We start from the raw sequence: 24,847 nt of genomic DNA, 5'->3' as shown, positions 1-24,847 counted from the left end.
TGAGTCAGACTTGTAATCTAGTTAATTGCATTGGTCTAGTCAATTGTATCCCGCCAATGTTAATTTCCTGGTTTTGATAATGTAGTATAGTTATGTAAGATGTTGAGGGACGCTGGGTGGGTGATGGGTAAAAGGGACCTCTTTGTACTAATTTTGCAACTTTTTGCGAGCTTATAATTATTTGAAAATAAAAATAAAAAGACCCTCCCCCGAGCCCAGCTCCGCCCACCCCGAGAAGGCTCCACACCTCACACTTCCGCGCTCAACCCAGCCTCTCCTGCTGGAATAAGGCGAGGAGGGGCGGGGCCGCGCACGCGCAGACCTGAAATCCCCACCGCTTCGCGGGGAAGTAACGCTTGCGCAGTCTGGGCGCCTGGCCGCCGCGGCAACAGTCTCCGCCGTGAGGGACCGGGCCGCCTTGGCCCCTCCGCTTGCCGTCTTTTCCGGCAGTTGGGGCGCTTCCTGTTGTTCGCACCCGTAACCGCCCCTCGGACCCTACCTCAGAGCCCTTCGGGCGTCCCGTCCCCTCGTCTGGTCGGCTGGCTGCTGGTGCTGGGGTTTCGCTTCTACTCACGTCGAGACCGCTGGCCCGGCCGGCGTTTGCGGCTGTCGGCTGCCCTCAGCCCTGCCTCCCCTGGGGCTCTGGTGAGTGTCTAGCTGCTGTTGTCTTCGGTCCATCCCTGGCTTTTCCCTTCTCTCCTCTTCCCCCGACTCTTTTCGGGGTTTTCCCCTTCCCGCTGGCGTCCTGTTTCCAGCCCTGCCCTTTCGGCCCCTCCTGACAGTCTCCCTCCTCCTGGCTTCCAGAGGCTCCTTGTCGGTCCTCTGCACGTTTTCCCAGTCCCAGACTCCCCACCCCGTCCACTCTGTCTTCGTGTGCAGTTGGGGCGGGGAGCCAGGCTTTCTTTCCGTGTTGCCTGCTTTGTCTGCTCCCTGCCACCGCTCAGTGCCCTTCGGGATGTCGGTCGTTATGAATGTTCACCTCCTTGTCTTTTTTCTAAGAACCTGAGAGGTGTTGTGTGAGGCAGAGATGTTGGTACCTTTGCGTCTGCCCCCTTCCTGATGGTCAATCTTAGGGTACTGGCCTTCAGAGAAGCTGCCTCTAAACCACAGGGAAATTTAGTGAAGACTCTTCTTTTAAGATGAGTGGAGAAGGAATGCCAGTTAGAACTTGGAGCAAAGTCTGTACAGAAAGACTTAGAGAAAGCATGCAGAACGGCAAGTAGAGAGACCAGATCTCCCAGTTGACTAAACGACGCAAAGAGAAACTTGTTCTTTTTGAAGTGTACAGAGGAAGGCTGGAGTGAAGAAGCCCCGTGCTTCCTCTCCCTTTCAGCTCCCTTTGGCTCTGACTTAGAATTAGCCAGGCAGTGGATGTGGTTTCCCTAAGCACAAAACAACCACCGCCACAATAACAGGCTCCACTGTCCACCCAAGCGTTAGATGGCAGCTTCCTCATAAGACGAGGAGAAGAGCTCTATCCAACTCTGTACAGAAAACCATTCCATGTCCTAACCCTACCCCAGTCATACATACATATTTTCAGCTCTGGGTAATGGACATAAGAGACCAGTGTTTTCCTAGCAGATCTTTTATAAGGTACTTAACTATGCATAGCACTGTGCATGATATGGGGAAGGATATTGAAAGTAGTAAAAGGTAGGGTGCTTGCTCTCCAGTGGCTTACAGTTAGTTCAGTAGGAGGAATTAGATATGTAACTCTTAAGGAATAGTCTCAGCCCCAGTGTTGAATTGTCCAAATATTGGGTTGTCAGTCACAAAGAAATAAAGAATTTTGGTGAGAAAAGGGGGTATTTATGGAGTTAACAGGGTACCATTTTAAAGTCAATCAGTTAATCATATCTATCTAGATATGTAACTATCTAGATTGAATATAACAGTAGTTTTCATTTGATCTCCTTTTAACGTTTGCCCTGACTTATGAGGATCACATTCTTTCGTTAATTTTTTTTTAACTTTTAAGAATTTCTTACGTACCTTTTATTTCTTAATTCTGAGTTAGAGAATGAAACAAATAGGGCAGAGGCCTCCAGTGGCCTATAGGTCAGGGCAAGAAGGCTTAAATTTGTCAAAAGCTTTAGGCAAAGCCCTGTAAAGTACTTGATTGGCCCACTAAACCTATAAATTGCTGGAGGGCACTAGTAATTGTAACTTTTTTTTTTTTTTTTTTTTTTTTTTGGGCGGTACGCGAGCCGCTCACTGTTGTGGTCTCTCCCGTTGCAGAGCACAGGCTCCAGACGCGCAGGCTCAGCGGCCATGGCTCACGGGCCCAGCTGCTCCGCAGCACGTGGGATCTTCCCAGGCCGGGGCACGAACCCGTGTCCCCTGCATCAGCAGGCGGACTCTCAACCACTGCGCCACCAGGGAAACCTGAAATTGTAACTTTTGATGAAAGATTATTAGAATTAGGCTAACCCTTTTATGAGCGGATGAAGAGGAGGGGGAGGAGGTTTGAAGAATCATCAAAGGGAAGGACAGTGCAACCTTTGCCATTACATCAGAGACTGTATGAAAGTTGGAAACCATTCAGCTAGAACATTGTTGGCCTGCTATATGAGTTTCTTTGAGTGCACTTAATCTGTTGATCTTTTACAAAGGTTAGGAAGTCATGGTAGTGACTTAAATGGGTCAAAATGTTTGTGCCCCAGATTTTATATACCCGTCAATGTACATGTAATTTTGTTCTTTACCTTTGTTGACACCTGAAAATCATTAACTTGCTCAACTTACGTTTACTAATTGCCTATTATATGGAAGGCGCTGTTTGTCTTAAACACTCTCTAGTTGTATTTTTATGTGGAAATAATTCCATTTGTTAAAATGTAAATATATATATATATATAGAGAGAGAGAGAGAGAGAGGGAGAGAGAGAGAAAGAAAGAAAGAGACATTATCCAGAAATTTTCTGACGAAGGAGGAGTACTAAGGGCTCTCTCGCTTCAGACTTGTTTTTAAATCTGCTTTTAAAATTTCTTCACCAAACTTAAAGTACATGTGGTTTTCATTGTGGGTGGAGGGGGTACAGGCTGACAAATAAGGAACCACACCCGAGCTTCATAAACCAAACAGGTTTTAAAAAAAATTCCACTGATAGCCTAAAAACATTTGAGTTTGCTTTGGTGTTAGCAGAAACTTTCCCATAAAAAGTAACATTTTATAGTAAGGTAGAGATGAGTTCAATATCTTGAATTTGTGATTACTGATCATATTGGCTCATCATGAATCAAAATGTTTGACTTTGAAGTAGAGCCTTGATTTTGAATCTTTTTTCTCTGATGACAGTATTCTTTGTGATTTTCCCTGAGTATCTTTTTATAAAATTGCTTAGTGTTAAGCCTATTTTCTTAGTAATAATAAGTGTTTACACATTCCTTAAAAGCCTAAGTTTAATCTACAAAACAATTTAAAAGTCCTTGAAAATGGCCCTTGGCCCCTCCTGATTTTTACTCAGCTTCATATTGGGATGAAAAGATAGACTTAGAGGCAGGTCCTGTAGGAGGAAGGCATGATAAGGATAAAATATTGAGCATTATTGCCAATGCTGGAGCAAGTTAAGGTTGGTGAACAGTTTGGTGAGGTGTGACAATGTAGGTTGGCAAAAAATATTTAGGGCAAATGAGATTTAAATTTAGGTGGGGAAAAAAGTTCTGTAAGCTATTTAAACCTTGTTGGTATCAGTTTTCAAATATGTAAAACTAGGAGGTTAGGGTCTCTTGTTTTTGAGATATCTTCCATCACTGAAATTATGATTCAGGTTTTTTCTTTTGTAATATTGTTTCCATCATAGGTCTTTGTTTTAACTTGTCAATTCAACTAGACGGTAAACGTCTATCAAATAACCATAAGCCATGTCACAGTACATATATACCTATAGATGAAGATTTTAGTCATCGATTTTTTTCAACTATAGAAATTGTAAATTTAAAAGTTCTTGGTAACTTAATGGTAATAGTACACACTCATTGAAGAAAATGTAGAAAATGTGGAAAACAAGAATAAAATCTATTGTATTCTCACTGCCTAGAGTTAGGCCACTAATAACATTTTGATATATATTTCTAATAATTCTGTGCATATACAGTAAACACATAAAATGGTATACATTCTGCTTTTTAACCTATTCTTTTTCACTTAGACTGGAAATATTTTCCCTGACATTAAACGTTTGAGCTTTTTTTTTTTTTTTTTTTCTTTTTTTGCTGTACGCGGGCCTCTCACTGTTGTGGCCTCTCCTGTTGCAGAGCGCAGGCTCAGCGGCCATGGCTCACGGGCTGAGCTGTTCCGCGGCATGTGGGATCCTCCTGGACCGGGGCACAAACCCCTGTCCCCTGCGTCAGCAGGCGGACTCTCAACCACTGCGCCACCAGGGAATCCCTGAGCATATTTTAATTGTCTGCATATTAATTTCATTGTAGAACTTTCCCATAATTTAATCAGTTCTGTTGTTGGTTATTCAAGTTACTTCTAGTTTTTCTTTGTCATTACAATGCTGCATTGAATCCCCTTGTGTATGAATCCTTATGGGTCTTTGATTTCAAGGTAGATTCCTGGATGGCAAAGAATTGTACTGTCTATGTTATATATTCTTAATATATGTATCTGGTATTGTAACCTTGTTCTCTTCTTTTTAAAAAATGCAACACTATGCTTTAAAGATATATTCATGTTGCTTTTAGATACAGGTAGATTGGCTTCTGACTGTTGTATGGTATTTCTTTGTATGCATCCATAACATTTTATTTATGATTTGCTTACTGAATTACCTCCAACTTCTCATAACACAGGTGATGGCATAGTGAACATCCTCTGTAATGCACATCCTGTGCATGTTCCCTTAAGAGCCTGTGTGACAGTTTCTGTAGGCCTTATACCTAGGGATGATATTTCCGGGTCAAAAAACATTAATGTATACTTATTTTCACCAAGTATTATGTTTGTCTGTTTTTTGTTATATATTGTTTGTCCTCCAGAAAACTTGGGTCAATTTACATTCCTACCAATAGGGTAAGAGAGTGCATAATTGGTGGATTCTAACTCCAAAACTAATACCTCTTTTTTTTTTTGTTTCTAGCAGCCATGGCAATGACAGGCTCAACACCTTGCTCGGCCATGAGTAATCACACAAAGGAAAGGGTGACAATGACCAAAGTGACACTGGAGAATTTTTATAGCAACCTTATCGCTCAACATGAAGAACGAGAAATGAGGTAAAGAATTTTGAGAAAATTGTGTCATGGTTTTGGCATCCATATCTAGTATCATAAATCACATTCATAATATGGTTGAAAGGAGACAAGAATAGCAGCAGCCGTGTTACAGCCCATTCGAGTACAGTGGAGTGACAGTGTCACTGATTTCCAAAGCCCTTGCTATTAACCCACTTATTTCTGATACTAGTCAATAACATAAAATTTCATGGTAGTATAAAAAAATTAATTGGGCCAAAACCTTAGAGTTCATTGTGAAGGCAGTGTGATGTAATGGAAAGAGCAAACCTTATGGAGCCAGATCTGGGTTTAGAATCCTGCCGTTACCATTTAGTAGCTGTATGAGGTTGGAACAAGTTCTTAGTCTTCCTGCGTATCAGCTGTCCCATCTGGAAAATGGGGATACTACTACTTGCCTTGCAGGATTGCTGTGGGGATTAGATAAAACATATATGAGTACCCACCAAAGTGCTTCACACAGTAATCACATAGTTAATGGGGTTGTAGCATTACCGAGTCCAATCTCATACTGCTCGCTGCACAACAGGCCAATAAATTGAGAGATGAGTTGTTGAGGGCAAGAAATAGTGGCTTTATTCAGAAAGCCAGCAAACCGAGAAGGTGGTTTGCCCCTAAAGAACCATCTTGCCTGAGGCTCCTTTTGTATTAAAAGGGAAGGGAGTAAAGTCAAACATTTCCTGGTTCCAATCATTCTCCGGAGGCGTTGTGTTCATTTCTTCCTCCCTGCAGTCATTCATTCACAGGTGGGCCTGGTCAGGATGTTTCCTGTGAACTAAGGGTACCTTAAGGGTACTTTTCGGAGTTTTGACAAATACATACACCTGTATAACTTAAACCCCTATCAAGACATAGAATATTACCATCATCCCAGAAAGTTCATCCCTGGAGATTCTCCTTCAACCCCAGGCCACTGTTGTGATTTTGTTTCTACCATAGATTAATATTGTCTGTTCCATACAAATGGGACATGTATAATGGATTCTTTTGAATAAGGCATCTTGCACTCAGCCTGTTTTCAAGGTTCATCCATGTTGCTTTTGTGTGCATAGTTTGTTCCTTTATATTGCTGAGTACCATTCTCTTTTATGACTACCATAGTTTGTTTATATATTCTTTTGTTGATAAAAATCTGGGCATTTTAAAGTTTTGGGCTGTTTTGAATAAGTTTCTCTGAACATTTGTGTGCAGATCTTCTTGTGAACGTTTGTTTTCAGTTCTTAGGTTAATATTTAGGAGTGGAATGGCTGGTTTGTAAACATACATAGGTATATGTTTAGTTTTATAAGAAACTGCTAGACCTTTTTCTAAAATATTACCAACAGTGTATGAGAGTTCTAGTTGCTTTATATATATTTTTTAACATTTGTGTTGTCAGTCTTTTAACTTTAGCTATTCTTGTGGATGCTTAGTGGCATTTCATTGCTGTTTTATTTTATTTTTAAACTCTTCCTCTTTTTTTTTTTAAATAAATTTATTTACTTTTGGCTGTGTTGGGTCTTCATTGCTGGGCACTGGCTTTCTCCAGTTGCGGCGAGTGGGGGCTACCCTTCGTTGCGGTGCATGGGCCTCTTAGTGTGGTGGCTTCTCTTGTTGAGGCGTGCGGGCTCCAGAGCGCAGGCTCAGCAGCTGTGTTGCAGGGGCTTAGTTGCTCCGCGGCATGTGGGACCTGGGTCCCCTGCATTGGCAGGCGGATTCTTAACCACTGCGCCACCAGGGGAGTCCCTCATTGTTTTAATTTGCATTTCTCTGACAATGATATTGAACATTTTTCTTTATGTGCTTTTTTTGGCCATTTGTGTATTTTCCTTTGTGAAGTGTTCAAATTTTTTGACCATTGAGTTTTAGGAGTTCCTTTTATATCTTAGATACTGGTCCTTTGTCGTAGCTGTGTTTTGCAAAGGTTTCCCAGTCTGTGCTTTCCTGTTCATCTAATTTGGCATTTTTTTCTTTTGTAGTTATTGCATTCTGTGACCTCTAAGAAACCTTTGCCTACCCCTAAGTCATGAAGATATCCTCTTATGTTTTCTTCTGGAAGTTTTATAGATTTAGTTTTTACATTTATATGATCCATCTTGAGTTAATAAGTGTGTATGGTATGAGGTGGGGTTTGAGATTTATTTATTTATTTTCCTTATGGATATCCAGTTATTTAAGCACTATTTGTTGCAAAGATTTTCTTTTCCCCATTAGGTTGCTTTGGCACTTTTGAAAATCAAGTACTGTGTAATTGTGTACCTGTGTCTGGGCTCTTTATTCTGTTTCATTGATTTATTTGTCTGTCCCTATGCCAGTATCAGATTTTTTTATTACGGTAGCTTTGTGGTAAGTTTTGAAGTCAGAAACTGTAAGTCCTCAACTTTGTTGTTCCTGTTTTTTTCGAGATTGCTTTGGATATTCTAGGTTCTTTGAATTTCCATATAAATTTTAGAATCAGCTTGTCAGTTTCTACAGAAAAGCCTGATGGAATTATGGTTATAATTGTATTGAATCTGTAGATCAGTTTGAGGGAGAGTTGACATCTTAATATTGAATCTTCTGAGGCTTATCTCTCCATTTTGTTAGGTCTTTAATTTTTCTCAGCAGTATTTTGTAGTTTTAGGGTGGAGGTCTTTCATGTCTTTTGTTTGTCTATTCCTAGTATTTTTGGAGTTTTTTGATGCTATTGTAAGTGGATATTTAAAATTTCATGTTCCACTTGTTTGCTGCTAGCATATAGAACTATAACTGAATTTTGTGTTTTGACCTTATACCCTGTGACTTGCTAATTTACTTATTCTAGTAGCTTTTTTGTAGATTCCTTAGGATTTTCTATGTGAACAATCATGTCATAGCCAAATAGGGAGTTTTGTGTCTTCCTTTCCAATCTGTACAACTTTTCTTTCTTTTTCTTGCCTTTTTACATTGGCTAGGATTTCAGGTACAATGTTGAATGTAAGTGGTGGGAGTAGACATCTTTTGTTCCTGATTTAAGTGGGAAAGCACTATTTCACTGTTGTGATGTTAATGTAGCTTTTTCAAAGATGCTCTTCATAGGTTGGGGAAGTTTCCTTCTGTTCCTATGAGACTGAGAGTTTTTATCATGAGTGGATGTTGAATTTTGTCAAATACTTTTTCTGCATCTTTGAAATGATCATACTGTTTTTTCTCCTTTATTCTCTCACTGTGGTGAATTACACGGACAGAGTTTTGAATGTTAAACTAACCTTCCGTTCCCGGGGTAAACTCTCTTGGTCATAATGCATTATTCTCTTTCTGTGTTGCTGGATTCAGTGTGCTAACGTTTGGATAAGGATTTATTTGCAACAGCTTTCTGCAGGAGGGTGTAGATCATAATTTACATGGGATATATGACTTGACCTTAAATATGCAGCTCTGTATGTGGAATAGCAAGATACTTTATACCTGGTGGTGGCTAGCCGTTGTTCACTGGGACAAACAAGAGCCTGTACAGTGCTCTTTGTTAGGATCATGGGGAATTCAAAAATAAATTTGCACACTCTATCTCTAGGCATGTGAAACCTGTTGGAGATGGTTATTTTCAAATACAGCCACTCTCTTGAAATCAGAGCTTCTGGAATTGTAGTTACAAAGCAAATGCTTATGAGTTCTCATTAAGTTACTTGTCTTATTTGATAATAGTCAGTTGGTTTTTTTTTTTTTTTTTTTTTTTGCGGTACGCGGGCCTCTTACTGCTGTGGCCTCTCCCGCCGCGGAGCACAGGCTCCGGACGCGCAGGCCCAGCGGCCATGGCTCACGGGCCGAGCGGCTCCGCGGCATGTGGGATCCTCCCGGACTAGGGCACGAACCCGTGTCCCCTGCATCGGCAGGCGGATTCCCAACCACTGCGCCACCAGGGAAGCCCGGGTTTTTTTTTTTTAATTAATTAATTAATTTATTTTTGGCTGCGTTGGGTCTTCGTTGCTGCGTGCGGGCTTTCTCTAGTCGTGGCGAGCAGGGGCTACTCTTCTTTGTGGTGCGCGGGCTTCTTATTGCAGTGGGTTCTCTTGTTGCAGAGCACAGGCTCTAGGCGTGCGGGCTTCAGTAGTTGTGGCTCGCAGGCTCAGTAGTTGTGGCACACGGGCTCTAGAGCGTAGGCTCAGTAGTTGTGGCTCATGGGCTTCGTTGCTCTGCAGCGTGTGGGATCTTCCTGTACCAGGGCTTGAACCCACGTCCCCTGCATTGGCAGGCGGATTCTAACCACTGTGCCACCAGGGAAGCCCAGTCAGTTGGTTTTTAATCCTACTGGCTCTGCCCTGTGGTGCATCATTGATATGTATCACATTCTCCAGGAACAAGATGATACATGGTTTTATTTACTTTGTTAGTAAGTGTTATATGTTGATTTACACTAAGATTGCACCCCAAAAATTGGTTGAAATCAGTGCTTTTTTGTTTTGGATTCTCAAGATGGAAAGACCTTTCAAAAGCTTTCATGGTTTTTCTTTTCTTGAAGACCAAATTAATCAAAGCACCGTAAAAAGAGAATGTTAGACATTTAAGAGGATTAGAATGTTTTTGTAATTTTTGTTATCAAATCACCATTATTTTTCATTTAAAAAAACAGTAGATACTTTGAACTTTTCAGAATTAGTATTTCCTTGTTAATCTTTTTAGCGCCCTCTTCTTTAAAAATTTTTATTTATTTATTTATATATTTTTGCGGTAGGCGGGCCTCTCACTGTTGTGGCCTCCTCTCCCGTTGCGGAGCACAGGCTCCGGACGCGCAGGCTCAGCGGCCATAGGCTCATGGGCCCAGCAGCTCCGCGGCATGTGGAATCTTCCCGGACTGGGGCACGAACCCGTGTACCCTGCATCAGCAGGCGGACTCTCAACAACTGCGCCACCAGGGAAGCCCTAGCGCCCTCTTTTTTTGTTGCTGTTCTGTTTTTTATTTTTAAAAATTTTTATTGGAGTATAGTTGATTTACAATGCTATGTTAGTTTCAGGTGTACAGTAGAGTGAATTAGTTATACATATATATATATCTCCATTCTTTTTCTGATTCTTTTCCCATATCAGTTATTACAGAATATTGAGTAGAGTTCCCTATGCTATACAGTAGGTGCTTGTTAGTTATCTGTTTTATGTATAGTAGTGTGTATATGTTAATCCCAATCTCCTGATTTTTCACTTCCCCCCACGTATCCCCTTTGGTAACCATAAGTTTGATTTCAAGATCTGTGAGTCCATTTCTGTTTTTGTAAATAAGTTCATTTGTATCATTTTTTAAATTAGATACCACATGTAAGTGATAACCATATGATGTTTGTCTTTCTCTGACTGACTTTACTTAGCATGATAATCTCTAGGTCTATCCTTGTTGTTGCAAATGGCATTTTTTTTTAATGGCTGAGTAATATTCTATTGTATATTTATATACCACATCTTCTTTATCCATTCCTCTATCGATGGACATTTAGGTTGCTTCCATGTCTTGACTATTGTAAATAGTGCTGCAGTGAACATTGGGGTGCATGTATCTTTTCGAATTATGGTTTTCTCTGGATATATGCCTAGGAGTGGGATTGCTGGATCATATGGTAGTTCTATATTTAGTTTTTTAAGGAACCTCCATACCGTTCTCCATAATGCTTGTACCAATTTACATTCCCACCAGCAGTGTAGGAGGGTTCTCTTTTCTCCACAACCTCTCCAGCATTTATTGTTTGTAGATTTTTTGATGATGGCCATTCTGTCCGTTGTGAGGTGGTATCTCATTGTATTTTTTGCATTTCTCTAGTGCCCTCTTTTTTGGACATGAGTTGATACTTGTTCTTGAGTTTGTTGATACAATTTGATAAGACTATTTTATTTCAGGTTTTATCACCCCTAGAAAATTAAAAAAGAAAAACAGTATATAAACAACTCATATAATTCAACATCAAAAAATCAAACAACGCAATTAAAAAATGGGCAGAAGGGCTTCCTTGGTGGCGCAGTGGTTGAGAGTCCGCCTGCCGATGCAGGGGACACGGGTTCGGGCCCCGGTCTGGGAAGATCCCACATGCCGCGGAGCGGCTGGGCCCGTGAGCCATGGCCACTGAGCCTGCGCGTCCGGAGCCTGTGCTCCGCAACGGGAGAGGCCACAACAGTGAGAGGCCCGCATACTGCCAAAAAAAAAAAAAAAACAGAAAATGGGCAGAAGAACTGAACAGACACCTGAAAGAGGAAATGCAGATGGCCAACAGGCACATGAAAAGATGCTCAGCACAGCTAATCATCAGAGAAATGGAAATCAAAACCACAGTGAGGTTCCCTATATATGTGTTGGCATACAGTATTTGTTTTTCTCTTTCTGAAATACCGTATGCTAACACATATATATGGAATCTAAAAGAAAAAAGGTCATGAAGAACCTAGGGGTAAGATGGGAATAAAGACACAGACCTACTAGAGAATGAATTTGAGGATATGGGGAGGGGGAAGGGTAAGCTGTGACAAAGTGAGAGAGTGGCATGGACATATATACACTACCAACGTAAAATAGATAGCTAGTGGGAAGCAGCCGCATAGCACAGGGAGATCAGCTCGGTGCTTTGTGACCACCTAGAGGGGTGGGATAGGGAGGGTGGGAGGGAGGGAGATGCAAGACAGAAGAGATATGGGAACATATGTATATGTATAACTGATTAACTTTGTTATAAAGCAGAAACTAACAAACCGTTGTAAAGCAATTATACTCCAATAAAGATGTTAAAAAAAAACACAATGAGATATCACCTCACACCTGTCGGAATGGCTATCATCAAAAAGAATACAAGTAAAAAAAAAAGAATACAAGTAACAAATGTTGGTGAAGATGTGGAGCAAAGGGAACCCTCATACGCTGTCTGTGGGAATAAATTGATGCAGCCACTGTGGAAAACAGTATGCAGGTTTCTCAAAAAGCTAAAAATAGAGCTACCATATGACCCAGCAGTTCTACTCCTAGGTATATATCTGAAAAAAAACCCAAAGTCACTAATTTGAGAAGATAAATGCACCCCAGTGTTCATGGCAGCATTATTTACAATTGTCAAGATAGGGAAGCAACCTAATTGTCCATCAACAGATGAATGGATGAAGAAGATGCTGTTTATGTACATATATACATACACACAGAATGGAATACTACTCAGGCATAAACAGGTATGAAATTTTGCCATTTGCAGCAACATGAATGGACTTGGAAGGCATTATGCTAAATGAAATAAGTCAGAGAAAGAAAAATACTGTATGATATCATTTATATGTAGAATCTAAAAACTACCACAAACCAGTGAATATAACAAAAAAAGAGGACTTCCCTGGCGCAGTGGTTAAGAATCCACCTGCCAATGCAGGGGACCCAGGTTCGATCCCTGGTCCGAGAAGATCCCACATGCCACAGAGCAACTAAGCCTGTGCACCACAACTACTGAGCCCACGTGCCACAACTACTGAAGCCCATGTGCCTAGAGCCCATGCTCCACAACAAGGAGAAGCCACCGCAATGAGAAGCCCGCTCACCACAACAAAGAGTAGCCCCCACCCGCCACAACTAGAGAAAGCCCGCGTGCCGCAACGAAGACCCAATGCAGCCCAAAATAAATAAAATTACAAAAAAAAAAAAAACAGACTCACAGATATAGAGAACAAACCAGTGGTTACCAGTAAGGGGGGGCAGTTTGGGGAGGGGAGTGGGAGGTATGAACTATTGGGTGTAAGATAGGCTACAAGGATATATCGTACAACATGGGGAATACAGCCAATATTTTGTAATAACTGTAAATGGATTTTAAGCTTTCAAAATTGTATCAAAAATTAAAAATTAACAAAAAAAGAAAGAAAAACAGTGATTGTCAGGTGCTTCCACAGTAGTAAGTAAACTAAAATTAGAACTGTCAGAAATGGAGTTTCAAGTGTTTTGATGTTATGGGGGAAAAGTCACAGAACCTTGATAAATAAGGAGAGTTTTAATGATATGAGACAATTGATGGTAAAGAAACATTTTATTATGGGTATATGGCTAATATATGATGAGCAGTTTGAAATAATAGGTATTAGGCTAGTAAATTTGAGGGCTAATAAAAGAGATCATGTTGTAATACAAAATTTTATTTTGTTTGTATATACCTTGTCTTGTTGCCTTTAAAATCTCTAGTATTTCTCCCACTTATATGCAACTTTTGTGCTGTTCCATTTATAGTAGAACACTGGGTTATATTTGAACAAAGGATTTACTGCAGGGGAAATGAGACCAAAGCCTAAAGGCAGAAGAAAAAAATCATTTGCAAATTGTTTTCTGTATAAAGGTAGAATGTGAGAACATTGGGCTGTTTCATAGAAACACTACAGTAAGTTCTACATATTGGTTTCAACACAGTTAAATTCCTTGAGTCTAGTGCCCATTGTACAGTGTTGCAGATGCTTATTAAAGCTACTTATAGATGGTAAACTGAATCCCTTCAGTAGTGCAAGTTCATATTCTTTTTTTAATCTGTGTTTTGCCTTCAATAGTGGCCTCTGTGGTAAGCTTCTCCAGGAACAGCAATTCTCCTGTTCTCTTATGTGATCCTAGGTACACATAAGAGAGATAGGTGTTGATAATTGCCTAGTTGTTCATAGAAAATTAATGGTTTGGATAATTTGAGCAGTTTGAAATCAAAACTGAGGCAGCTGGCATTTCTTTTTACAATATTCTGTGTTGTTTCTGTTCTTTATGAATACTATTTTGGTGGATTAATTAAAGCCATCAAAGCCTAATTTAATAGGCAATAATTGTATGCTCTCCCTCTAAATCAAATAAGAACTGTCTTGCATTTTACCCTCTGAGAACCAGCATTTTCTGCTACTTCTCTTCCATATTCTTACCCAGGTTTTCCTAACTGTTTGCTTTTAGTCTGATCTGATACTGAGTTGCAATGTGTGATTATTACTAGTGAGCAAGTGTCAGTTTTATTTGGGCCCCAGAAATGGTTAAGTCTAGACTTATCTAATGATATTCACTGACTAGATATCAGTCAAGCAAAAGTAATTTGTTGAGATTTTTAAAATTTTGTGTAATCATTTTTAGGGTATTTCTTGAGAATTCAGTTTTGATCATGGAGATGCCCACTGTTTATTTCTATACCATTTTTCCTGATTATTTTAAGTGTGTCATCAGCAGAAATTAGAAATATTGTCTACTCAACTTGCTTGTAGAGTGGACTAGCCTTTTCCTCCCATCCCTGCTGCCTCTGAATCAAGCTGTGCTTGGAGGCGAGTCTAAATTAGGTGTAGTGAAGGGGGCTAATTAAAAGAAGTAGTCATGAATGTGTGTGTACATTGTGACATGTTCCGACCTTTTTTCTTTCTTTCTTTCTTTCTTTTTTTAATTTAGCAACATACATCTTAAAAAGTTGCTGTGTACAAAGCATTATTCTTAGTGGAGAAGGAGGATTCAGATGTGGTCCCTGCCTTCAGAAGAACTTACCATCTCACGTGGGAAATGGTCTCACATGATAATAAATGGAGCTCACTCCCGGAAGCCTTGCTGGGTGGGGTTGGGTGTGGCCTCTGTGTGTGAAAGTGCCTCTCCCTCCCAGGGTTCTGCTTTGGAACACTGGAGTTGAGCTGAAGAGGCCTCATCAAAGGCTGGAGTGTTAGCTTGCGGGGCCCTGCGACCAGAGAGACATGTGGTGGAGGGGCCTGCCTTTCTTAATCATTGTGGGCATTTTTTTTTTTTTTTTCATTGTGGGCATTTTTAAACACACGCGTAGAAAGACTAATACAATGAGCCCCCATATAGTCATCCCTCAGATTCAGTAATTATCAAGACTTTGCTAAATTTGTTTCATTTATTCCATTTTATTCTTTCTTGCTATTGTGTTTTAAAGCAAATTTCAAACATCTGTCATTTCAATCCTACGTACTTCAGTATGCATCTCCAAAAATATGGCCATTTTCTTGTCATCACAATGCCAGCGTGAGTCTAACCAAGTTCGTAATTCCTTGGTATTGTCTTACAGAGGATGTCACTTGTAAGCCTTTTGTAAGACGTCACCGTGTTTGCCATTTTTGCGTCTTCAAGATCTTTGTTGCTTGGTCCCAATAAATCATTACCATGGATAATTTTGCATGATAGAGGCTTTTTCTGGATACTTTCTCTAATGAAAGAATCTGAGGGGAATTCCTTGGCAGTCCAGTGGTTAAGACTCCAAGCTCTCACTGCCTGAGGCCCTGGGTTCAATCCCTGGTCAGGGGACTAAGATCTCACATCTCGTAAGTCGCGTGGCGCAGCCAAAAAGAAGAAAAGAATCTGATTGTGTTCAGGGTGTTGATTCTGTTAACTTTACTCTCAGGCAGGTTATCTACTGAGACCAGTTTAATTACACTTGCAACAGAGCTGTAGAATACTGTCCAGTTTAGTTTTAAAATTTGGGCTGTCTCTGTGACACACATTGTGTGATAGCACATTGGACTACTGTCACAGTCTGGTGTGGTCATTCAAAGAATATATAGTCAGAAAGTATGATGGTGTTTGATACTCAAGGCACAAAAGGAGCTGACCATGATTGAGTTCTTATAGTTCTTGCCACGCATTGACTCTTCTTATTCTTCCCTACTTCAACTATTTAACCATGGAAATGGAATAATTTTCACTCCTGAAATTGCCAATAGTACAGCCTTCTCCCTCCAATACATATGCACACAAAGATGCATATCCCAAAATATTCTGGGAACTAGAAGAAAAGTGAGCAGACTGGGAGCCATGCAGATGCTTTCTTCTTCCCGTCACGGTCAGAGTAGATCTTTTCACTCCCTGGGAGTTTGGACACAAATTCTTGTTTATCATCTCAGCCTGTGGATTTGTACTGTAATATGATTTCTAACAGTAATTAAATATAATTAACTAAAAATATTCATTTTAACTAAATACTATTATAGCAATAAATACTCATTGACTAAAATAAAACTCATTATCTTCCCATGTTCCTCTCTGTGCTTCCTGTCTTGGTTAGTGGCATCATTATCCTCCCACACAAGAAATTCTAAGACTGTTCCCTTGACTCCTTCTGCCAGTTGGTTATCTTTGCAGTAGCTCTGTTCACTTCATTCTAGGTTTCCAGCCCTAGTTCCAGGTATTTATTGTCCGTCGCACTAACGATAGCTTCCAGTTTGCCTCCGTCTTTGTCAGTTGCTTTCCCTGCCAGTCCATCAGCTCATTACTTCGGGCTGCCATTCTGAAATAGAAACCTCATCACACCACTCCTTTGTGCACAAGCCTCTGATAGCTCTGAGGTCTACAGACTAAGAGCCAACCTTCTTAGTGTGGCATTGCAAGTTGTGTGTGCCTCAGCTGCGCTAGACCACAGGCTGTTGCTTCGTGTACCTTGTACTTCTTCCCTGCTCTGCTCAGCTTGCCTGTTGTCTGGATTGCTGATAAGTGATAGAGGAGATTCCAGCCCATGTGCTTTCATTTATTATGCCGAATAAATAAAAGTTGTGTGGAATTGGTTGTAAGGAAGTTTTACTTGTTTCTTTTAGTTTTATCAAATCAGTATGAGAATACAGATCAAAAACATTCTTGGATGCAGTTTCTAAAGTTTAGTACTCCAAGGATTTAGCGTCTTAAGATTTAACAGCAGTGCCAGTCACCTTTTTTGAACATTCCCCCCGCCCTTGAATCTCCAAATTCTGTGTTTACCTTTGTTGTTATTACTCTTTGCTTGTGGCAGGGAGGAGGAGGAAGATGTGAAAGTAAAGGAAGTAGATTTCAGTCAGGGACAAGGAGAGAAACACCCTGATAGAAGAGGTTATCAAACACCAGCTGTCTGTGGTTTGTTAAGGAGGAAATGTTACCAAAAAAAGAGAACTTTTCATTTTGAAATAAGATTCTTTGTTGCATTAACATGTAATTTTTGTCAAAATGTAGAACTGACAAAGGGTGAGAATCTTTTTATTTGTCTTAATAATTGTAATTTGTTGTTTTAATGAAGCATTTTGAGATTTATCAGTAAAAAAAATTGTTTGCATATAGATAATGGAAAGTTATCATTCAAATGTTATTTCATATGTCTTTATTTATTTTTAGACAAAAGAAGTTAGAAAAAGTGATGGAAGAAGAAGGCCTAAAAGATGAAGAGGTAATTAATATTGAAAAAATTTTCCTTGAAACCCAGCATGGCAGATCATATCTTATCCTGGCAGATCATATCTTATCCAGCAAGTTGTTAGCCTTGGTGCACAGGGGAGTGGTTTTGACTCAATAACAGGAAATTATGAGGGCTGGTGTGCTTCTGGATTTAGGTACTCATGCAGAGGGAGAAGTTAATTATTAAGTACCAGGAGAGGATGACTTCTCTAGGCTCTGTTGTAATAAATTAATTAGCTTTAGAACTCCAAGAAAAGGAAGAGATGAAATAAAATTAAAATTAAAAAAAAGCAAATTATAGCATTTTTAATTCACTGAAAAGGCTCCATAGAAGTGGGGCAAATTTCTAAAATCTTGTCAAGGCAAAATCTCTCTCAAATCAGCCCTTCCCTCCAATGCCCACAGATGTGGCAGAAAATATAGTTAACTCGAAACCATGTAAGGAACTGAAATGACAGTGAGAAATGCTTTCAAAAAGAGGAATGAATCATAGAACCCAGGAAAATGGTGAAAAATACCCAAGACTTGTAGGAACAGTAGAAAGTTAATGCATAAAATGAACCACAATCTGTAAAGAAAATCCAGAGGGAAATTTAAAAACCACACTTTTATATAAGGAGGGTTAAAGGAAAATGTTGGTTGTTTATCTTTCCTTCATTAGAAGCTTTAGAAAAGTCGATTGTTGACGTAGGTTAGTCAGCCCTCAGAGGAGGCACCGTCTGTTCAGTATGGCTTGGTTATTGTATCTGAAGGCCTGGGAAGGGAGGAGTGATCTCGTAAGGGTCATTCTGTAGTGCTTTCATGTATGAACAGATGATGCTTAGTCTGGTGTGGCCCTGCTTTGCAGGTGGGTTAAACCACAAATACGACTTCGTTGCAGAGTTTCAGAGTTCCAACTCCTCCCCTTCCCACCTCTCTCCCTCTTTATTTAAACATTAGAAACGACTCAGGAGATCAGCACATGCTCGGAAGGAAACAGAGTTTCTTCGTTTGAAGAGAACAAGACTTGGATTGGAAGATTTTGAGTCCTTAAAAGTAATAGGCAGAGGAGCATTTGGTGAGGTAAAAAAACCACAGCGACTTGTCAAATACAGAAATACCACAGAACTTCAAAGCTTCTAACACCATGAGCTCATGATTCTTGATATAACGGAAGTATGGAGTGCATGGGTCAAGCATGCCAGCCCCACATCTTAAGTGTTCTGTCTTCTTTTTCTTCCCCTCTCCACTGTCCCAGGGATCTGGTTGTTCTCTGCTTTTCCAGAGATGATGTTGATGCTTTAAGTATTGATCTAAAGGGAGAGTTGAAAGGTAGAAAGAAATCAATATTTATTATTTACTGAGTGCTTTTCTCCTATAATCATGACAGTAACTCATTTTATACATGATGAGATTAAGACTCCGAGGGGATATGTAATGTTCCAGCATCACATAACCATTGAGCAGTAGTACCAGAAGCAGGGCCTAGGTCTTCCTGATCTTGAAGGTCTTGCTTTTCGCATTACACTGCCTCTCCAGGAGCAAACTCACAGCATATCTCCACCCTTTATTTCTTCCCGCCAGATTGGTACAGCTCTAAAAAGATGGCCCTAGGTGACAGAATTTATAGAAATAAGTTATGTAAGTGGTGGTATAGAGTGAAAGCATTTGCAACTTCGTCCCAGCTGGTCTTGCATGTGCATCCTGCTTGGTCACAAGAGCAGTCTGTTGGGGAGGGTTTGAATGAGCCCATGCAAGATCATCTCCATTCATGGAAAATGCCCAAAGTGGATGACCTACTGATGTGTTAGTTTCATTATCATTGTATAAAAGGAGCAGCATAGTATTAAAAACCAGTACCTAGGGGAAATGTGAGTACATATTCAAAGGCACAGGTGAAAGATAAATTGATCCCTCATTGTTCAGAATCCCTGTTGGCCCCTTGAGAGAGGGAAAGGTACAGGACCACCTCTAAAAGAGCTTTCTGTTCAGTGAGGAGGGGACGTGGGACTCGAGGAGAACATAAAGAATGGTGCAGGGAGAAGAAAACATACATATCTTGGGGGAAGAGGGGGAGGATGTGCAGGAAATTTCCAAGAAGTTTTGTTTGGGTTTGCAGACCATTTATTTTCTTTTCATCATGAATTATCTGTTCTCTCTAAAAAAAAATTGAAAAGAGAAAGGAGAACTGCAGAAAACCCTACTTCCATGATTATGCTATTAATGCTATTATTTCCCTAATTATGCTATTATCCTATTAATAATGCGTCCAGGCATTTTTTTTTCTATACCTGAGCTTTTGCTATTGTTTTAAACATTGTTGTAATCATTTCCTTAGGTTTTCTGAGCTGACTGCTTGACATGTGCCATGGGTTTAATGAGTCCTTAAGTTCCAGAGTGAGGGTTTGTTTTTTTCTTTTTGGCCATGCCACGTGGCTTTCGGGATCTTAGTTCCCCAACCAGGGTTTGAACCTGGGCCCTTTGCAAGTGAAAGCCCTTTGCAATGAAAGCCCCGAGTCTTAACCACTGGATTGCCAGGGAATTCCCACAGTGAGGGTTTAAAATTAGATTGATTTGTTCAGCTAGGGAGCCAGAGCTGTTCAGATGTGGAGATATTTGAGTATGTTTCCAGCACTGACTTCACTGTGTGTAATATATCCATTTTGGAACATTGAAAAGCATTTTCTTCTGCTTTGTTATTGCTAGTTGCTTATATAAAAATTACAGTACTTTTCCAGTTTAAATATTACTTCCTGTAACACATGAAAGCATTAGCTTGGCATTGTGAACTTTTGGCATTTCTTTATAACTTTTAGGTGCGGCTTGTTCAGAAGAAAGATACAGGGCATGTGTATGCAATGAAAATACTCCGTAAAGCAGATATGCTTGAAAAAGAACAGGTAAGAGCACAATTGAAGCAGCGATTTTAGTCAGCTTGTGAATTTCTGTCTCCTAGAACTGTTCTTTTTGCTTAATTGAAGTGTATATTCCTATTATAGTTTTCTTTAGCCCTGTCATGTATGAATATACATGTAATATTACTTTTCTTTCTCCCCAAAAGAAGGAGTTACATGTATTTTAAAAGTACAAATAATGCCTCTACATTATGTGCAGACTTTTTAAAGTTGAAAACCTACTAGAGAAATATCTGATATTTGTGTCCCCCAGTTGATCACGAGCTGTCCTTGTCATCAGGAGGCTTTTTTTGAGGTGTTTCTTACTGTGGTAGCATGTTCCTTACTGAATGCTGAGAGATAGAAGTTGTATATACACCTTGGAACTGAGGCTTAACAATTAGAATTTAGAATTTGCGATCTAAAATGTGTCTTACATTGCTTCATTCTGTACGTGCAAACCAAAGTTGGGTCTTCTCAGTGGCTCATCACTACCTAAGACCAGTCTTCTTTTGGAATGCATTTTAAAAAATATAATGCAAAAGGCAGAGCAATGCAGATTCTCCTTTAATGATTAAGGATACTTTCAAAAACCTCAAACCTACTTTGCAAATAGATTTATAAGATGCATTAAGTACTTCATGTGGAATAACTAAGATTTTTAAATATTGGACAATACATTAAAAATGAAAATGCAGACTTTCTATAAATTTAATTTAGCAGGTTGCTTAAGAACAGATTGTAATGGGTGACACCTGCAAATATCCTGTAGAATACCAGTTGCTACAGGAGGGCAGAGAGACCCCATGGAAATGAGACCTCTGGATACAGAGCCTAAGAGCCGGGATGGAGACCAGCCCCACACCCAGTCCTTCCTGCTGCTCGAGAGGAGGTGTAATCACCAAGGCTTCTCTGCCCTTCATTTAAGCGCCAGCTCAAAATTTGGGATTTCAATTTTCTCTTTAATTTTCCGATATTACCCAGAAGCTTTAGACTCCCAGGAATTTTGGTCGAGAGTATCAAATACCCTGGCAGTATATCTTCAGACAGTATAGTTTATGCTAACACCAACCTTATTCAAAATGCACACTAGCCCTATTAATTTATATCTAAAAATTAGTGTGTGATATGGGTGTAGGCACTGAAAGAGTTTCAGTTAATCTTGAAAAGGAAAATGTAAGGCTGTATTGATTAGTCAGTATATTTTGTATTTCACAAGTAAATTCTATTTTTACAAGATATATTTCCTATAGTTTTAAGCAAGACTCAAAATCTTCCTTTATCAAATGATTACCGTTCAGAATAAAATTGTAAAGAGAAGTACACATCATGAGTTTGACTTATTAATCCTTCATAGCATGTGCCAGAGGTAACAGAAGTGGTAACAGGATGATCCAAACATATTGTGTAAAAACATTTGCTCAAGTACTGTACCTTCCTCAAAATCAGTTTCTAAAAATTTTCTACATGAAAATAAAGGACATGCCTGTTCTGTTAAAAATTTTAATATTTAAAATTAAGATTTTAAATGATGCATTAACTTAAATTAGTAGCTCACCTTGCTGATGGACTCAGCTCTTTAAGTTTGATCTCAGTGTGGTCCAATTAAAGTTTCTGGCCACAGACTCTACCTGGGTCAGCCGTCTTGAGGAAGCATGCAGCAGCTTTGTGGGGCAAATCCATCACTTCTGGGTGGGGCTGACAAAGTATAGATTCAGAGCCTAACTTTTTGTAGGTATAGGTGGCTTATCCAGAGGAAAAGTTTTTGCTTGCTCTTACAAAACTGAGCAGGAATTACAGCTACCCACTGAGAGTTCAGGTTGTTATTCTGTCCCACAAGATGGAAATTTCTGCTACCTGGAAAATAAATTTTAAAGGATAAGAGACCAGCATGTAGCTAGTCTCTTCATGTTTCTCTTCCAGTGCAAAAGGAAAACCTCCAGTTGTGATGCCAGTATAGTGTTAGGATGGAACCAAAGACTGACTTTCATCTCTGCTTCCCTAGTGCCCAGGGTAGCAGCTAGCATGTGATTCCCCCACCCCATTCAATATTTATGGAACAGGGGAAAGGGAACCTCTGGTGTGAGTTGCACCTCTGGCTCTTCCCACCCCTACCCTAAAATCACCTGACTCCACCCCTAGATCTTGAGGTTCTTAGCTGCTGTCTCAGCCCCAGAAGAGAAGGGCAAGGTGTGGTCACAGTACCTGTAGCTTTCCCTGTGACAAACTGAGAATGTTGCAGTCACCATCCTGCCCTCTAAGGCGAGTGACAAGTGGCAGTGGTAGTGTCTGTTCTTTTCCGTACATCCCTACAGTAGGTAGAGGCCTTAACAGGAGACAAGGGAAGCAGAGGTGGGTGAATGCTGCCGTGTATGGTCTTCGTGTAGTAATTGACTGGGTCATAGCCAGGTCTGCATTTTAGCAATGCATTTTTGGCATGAGCATTTCCTCAAAGCATTACTTGGCTTCTTCATGATTTTATAGCACTGTTCCTTATCACCCTTATCCTCTTCCATTTTTCCCACCCTCATACCATAAGTAGAGATGTAAAAATGTAAATTTTCTAAGACAGCGGTCCCCACCCTTTTTGGCACCAGGGACCGGTTTCATGGCAGACAATCTTTCCACGGACTGGCGGGGGGAGGTGGGATGTTTCAGGTGGTAATGCAAGCGATGGGGAGTGATGGGGAGCAGCAGATGAAGCTTCGCTTGCTCGCCTACTGCTGTGCGGCCCGGTTCCTAACAGGCTGCAGATGGGTACTGGGGACCCCTGTTTTAAGACATTGAATTTATTTAAAAATTTCCTAAAGAACAATTTTGGTAGAAACTGAAAACTCAAATACTTTTAGGCCTGTGGGAATTAGCATGGAAGAATGAGGCAGGTTAGGTGTAAGACAGGAGAGAGGGCTGGGATCTGTGTCTTTGGTAAAGACATCCCAGTAAAACAAACAAGCATACAGCACATTGTCTCAAAACAAAAACCATGGGCTGAGTTTGCCAATAGAAGTGCCGGCTTGTGAACTTGGTATATCTTTACCTCTGAACATATTCTAGGAGGTCCAGCCCTGGAACATATGTTAAGGTCAAAACCTCTATTCAAGGATTGGACTGGGTCTTAATAAATTTAGACCTGATTCAACCCAGTTTTGCATCTTGTGACACTTTATATAAGAGGAGAGGGGGTGGGACTTGATAATATGCAGCAGTGTTTTGATTACTATTATATGCTTAAAGTAGATAAGGTAAACTTGATAATAATAAATTAATTCTCCCGAACGTTTGGCAACTTGGTCTTCCTCGCTAGATATTTCAGTAAAAATAGAAAACGGCAAGGTCATAAATTTGAATCTACAACTTTTCTTAGGTGTTCTTTTATTTAAGTTCAGTAAGAACTGATCGAGCACATCCTGTGTGCACAGCAGTGAACTGAATGCTGTGGCATCAGAGTATTCTGGGATTGTCAACCAGGGCATTGTCTTTGCAGATGTCATCGAAGACCTGAGGGAGGATGTGTTTAGAGAGTCTCATCTTGGGGACTTGTTTCTATCAAAAAGGATTATTAGGACAAAAAGATATGCAAAAGGATGGTAATTTTAACTAATCAAAGGTTCCATTTATAGCACTGTTAAAGTTTCCCTTTGCATTCAAGCCATTGATTTTGCCATTTTTTAAGCCTTTCATCACTCAAGTTTTCATCACTGAATACCTTCAAGTCAAATGTTGTCAATTTTGAGTTAGTAGGTTTGCCTAAGCATAAATTAGATCTTTTGTATCTTCACAGTTTAATACTCAAAACAGTATTTAAATTGTTTAAACAAATATACAGTCTAATAAAGCAGAGCAAGGCTTGTCATTAATCAAATGCGTGTACCTCCAGGTTGGCCACATTCGTGCGGAGCGTGACATTCTAGTGGAGGCAGACAGTTTGTGGGTTGTGAAAATGTTCTATAGTTTTCAGGATAAGCTAAACCTCTACCTAATCATGGAGTTCCTGCCTGGAGGTAATTACTTGACGATGAAAGGTCATTTTTCCTTTTTGTTTTGTGGTTTCTCTATCACATCAATTAACCCTCCTTTCTACTTTTAATCGTGCTCACAAAGTTGCTTTCTGTATCTTTTTAGGTCTGTAAGGAGGTCAGTAACCTGTCTGTGCTGGGGTGCCTTTCTACAGCTTTAGGGCCGTAAAAGTAACCTTCTCCTTCATTCTCATAATTTCAGATGGATATTTCTTTCTTTTCTTTTTCTTTCTAAATATATAGGAATAAACTAGGGGCTTTGCCTGCCCTCCTGTCAGTGGAATCATGTATAATTAGTTACCCCAGTGACAGAATTGAAGCTATTACATTCTTTGCTTCAACTTTTTTTCTATAACTTATAAGAAGTGAATTTCTCATTACCTATATTAGTAGCCACAATCAGTTTCTCATTTCTGAGATTTCAAGTTTTATGTAACTCGGCATGTGCATCGTCTGAGACAGCTCCAAAGTACACCCAGAACAGAGCATGCATCTGTTCTGGGGAACACAGTCTGTTTCCCAGTGAGCAGACAAACTGTGAGCACACTGGTAGGAAAGAAAGCTTTTTCTTTTTTGCTTCTATAGCAAAACTAATATAATTGTGGTGTAATATTTGA

At 40.0% G+C, this 24,847-nt stretch overlaps 1 protein-coding gene across 5 annotated transcripts in view; it reads left to right on the top strand.

Annotated features, from left to right (window-relative positions):
* Positions 1-378: 378 nt before the first annotated feature.
* The window catches only part of STK38 (serine/threonine kinase 38), a 44,939-nt gene continuing 20,470 nt past the window's right edge, over positions 379-24,847 (top strand). For 4 of the 5 annotated variants that reach the window (XR_009542937.1, XM_060162718.1, XM_060162716.1 and 1 more), the window contains exons 1-6: positions 379-645; positions 5,094-5,226; positions 17,282-17,333; positions 18,281-18,403; positions 20,137-20,220; positions 24,092-24,215. Coding sequence is in view for 4 of the 5 variants with exons in the window: in XM_060162718.1 (XP_060018701.1) it covers positions 5,096-5,226; positions 17,282-17,333; positions 18,281-18,403; positions 20,137-20,220; positions 24,092-24,215 (514 nt within the window). In the remaining variant the exon portion in view is untranslated. Of the gene's footprint in view, positions 646-5,090; positions 5,227-17,281; positions 17,334-18,280; positions 18,404-20,136; positions 20,221-24,091; positions 24,216-24,847 lie in introns of all 5 variants that reach the window. The other variant, XM_060162715.1, reaches the window with a different exon arrangement.

The sequence above is a fragment of the Lagenorhynchus albirostris genome, chromosome 10 (assembly GCF_949774975.1).
Source record: "Lagenorhynchus albirostris chromosome 10, mLagAlb1.1, whole genome shotgun sequence".
Taxonomy (NCBI): domain Eukaryota; kingdom Metazoa; phylum Chordata; class Mammalia; order Artiodactyla; family Delphinidae; genus Lagenorhynchus; species Lagenorhynchus albirostris.
The sequence above is the reverse complement of the archived record's forward strand: the minus strand, read 5'-3'. Positions and strand labels throughout refer to the sequence as shown.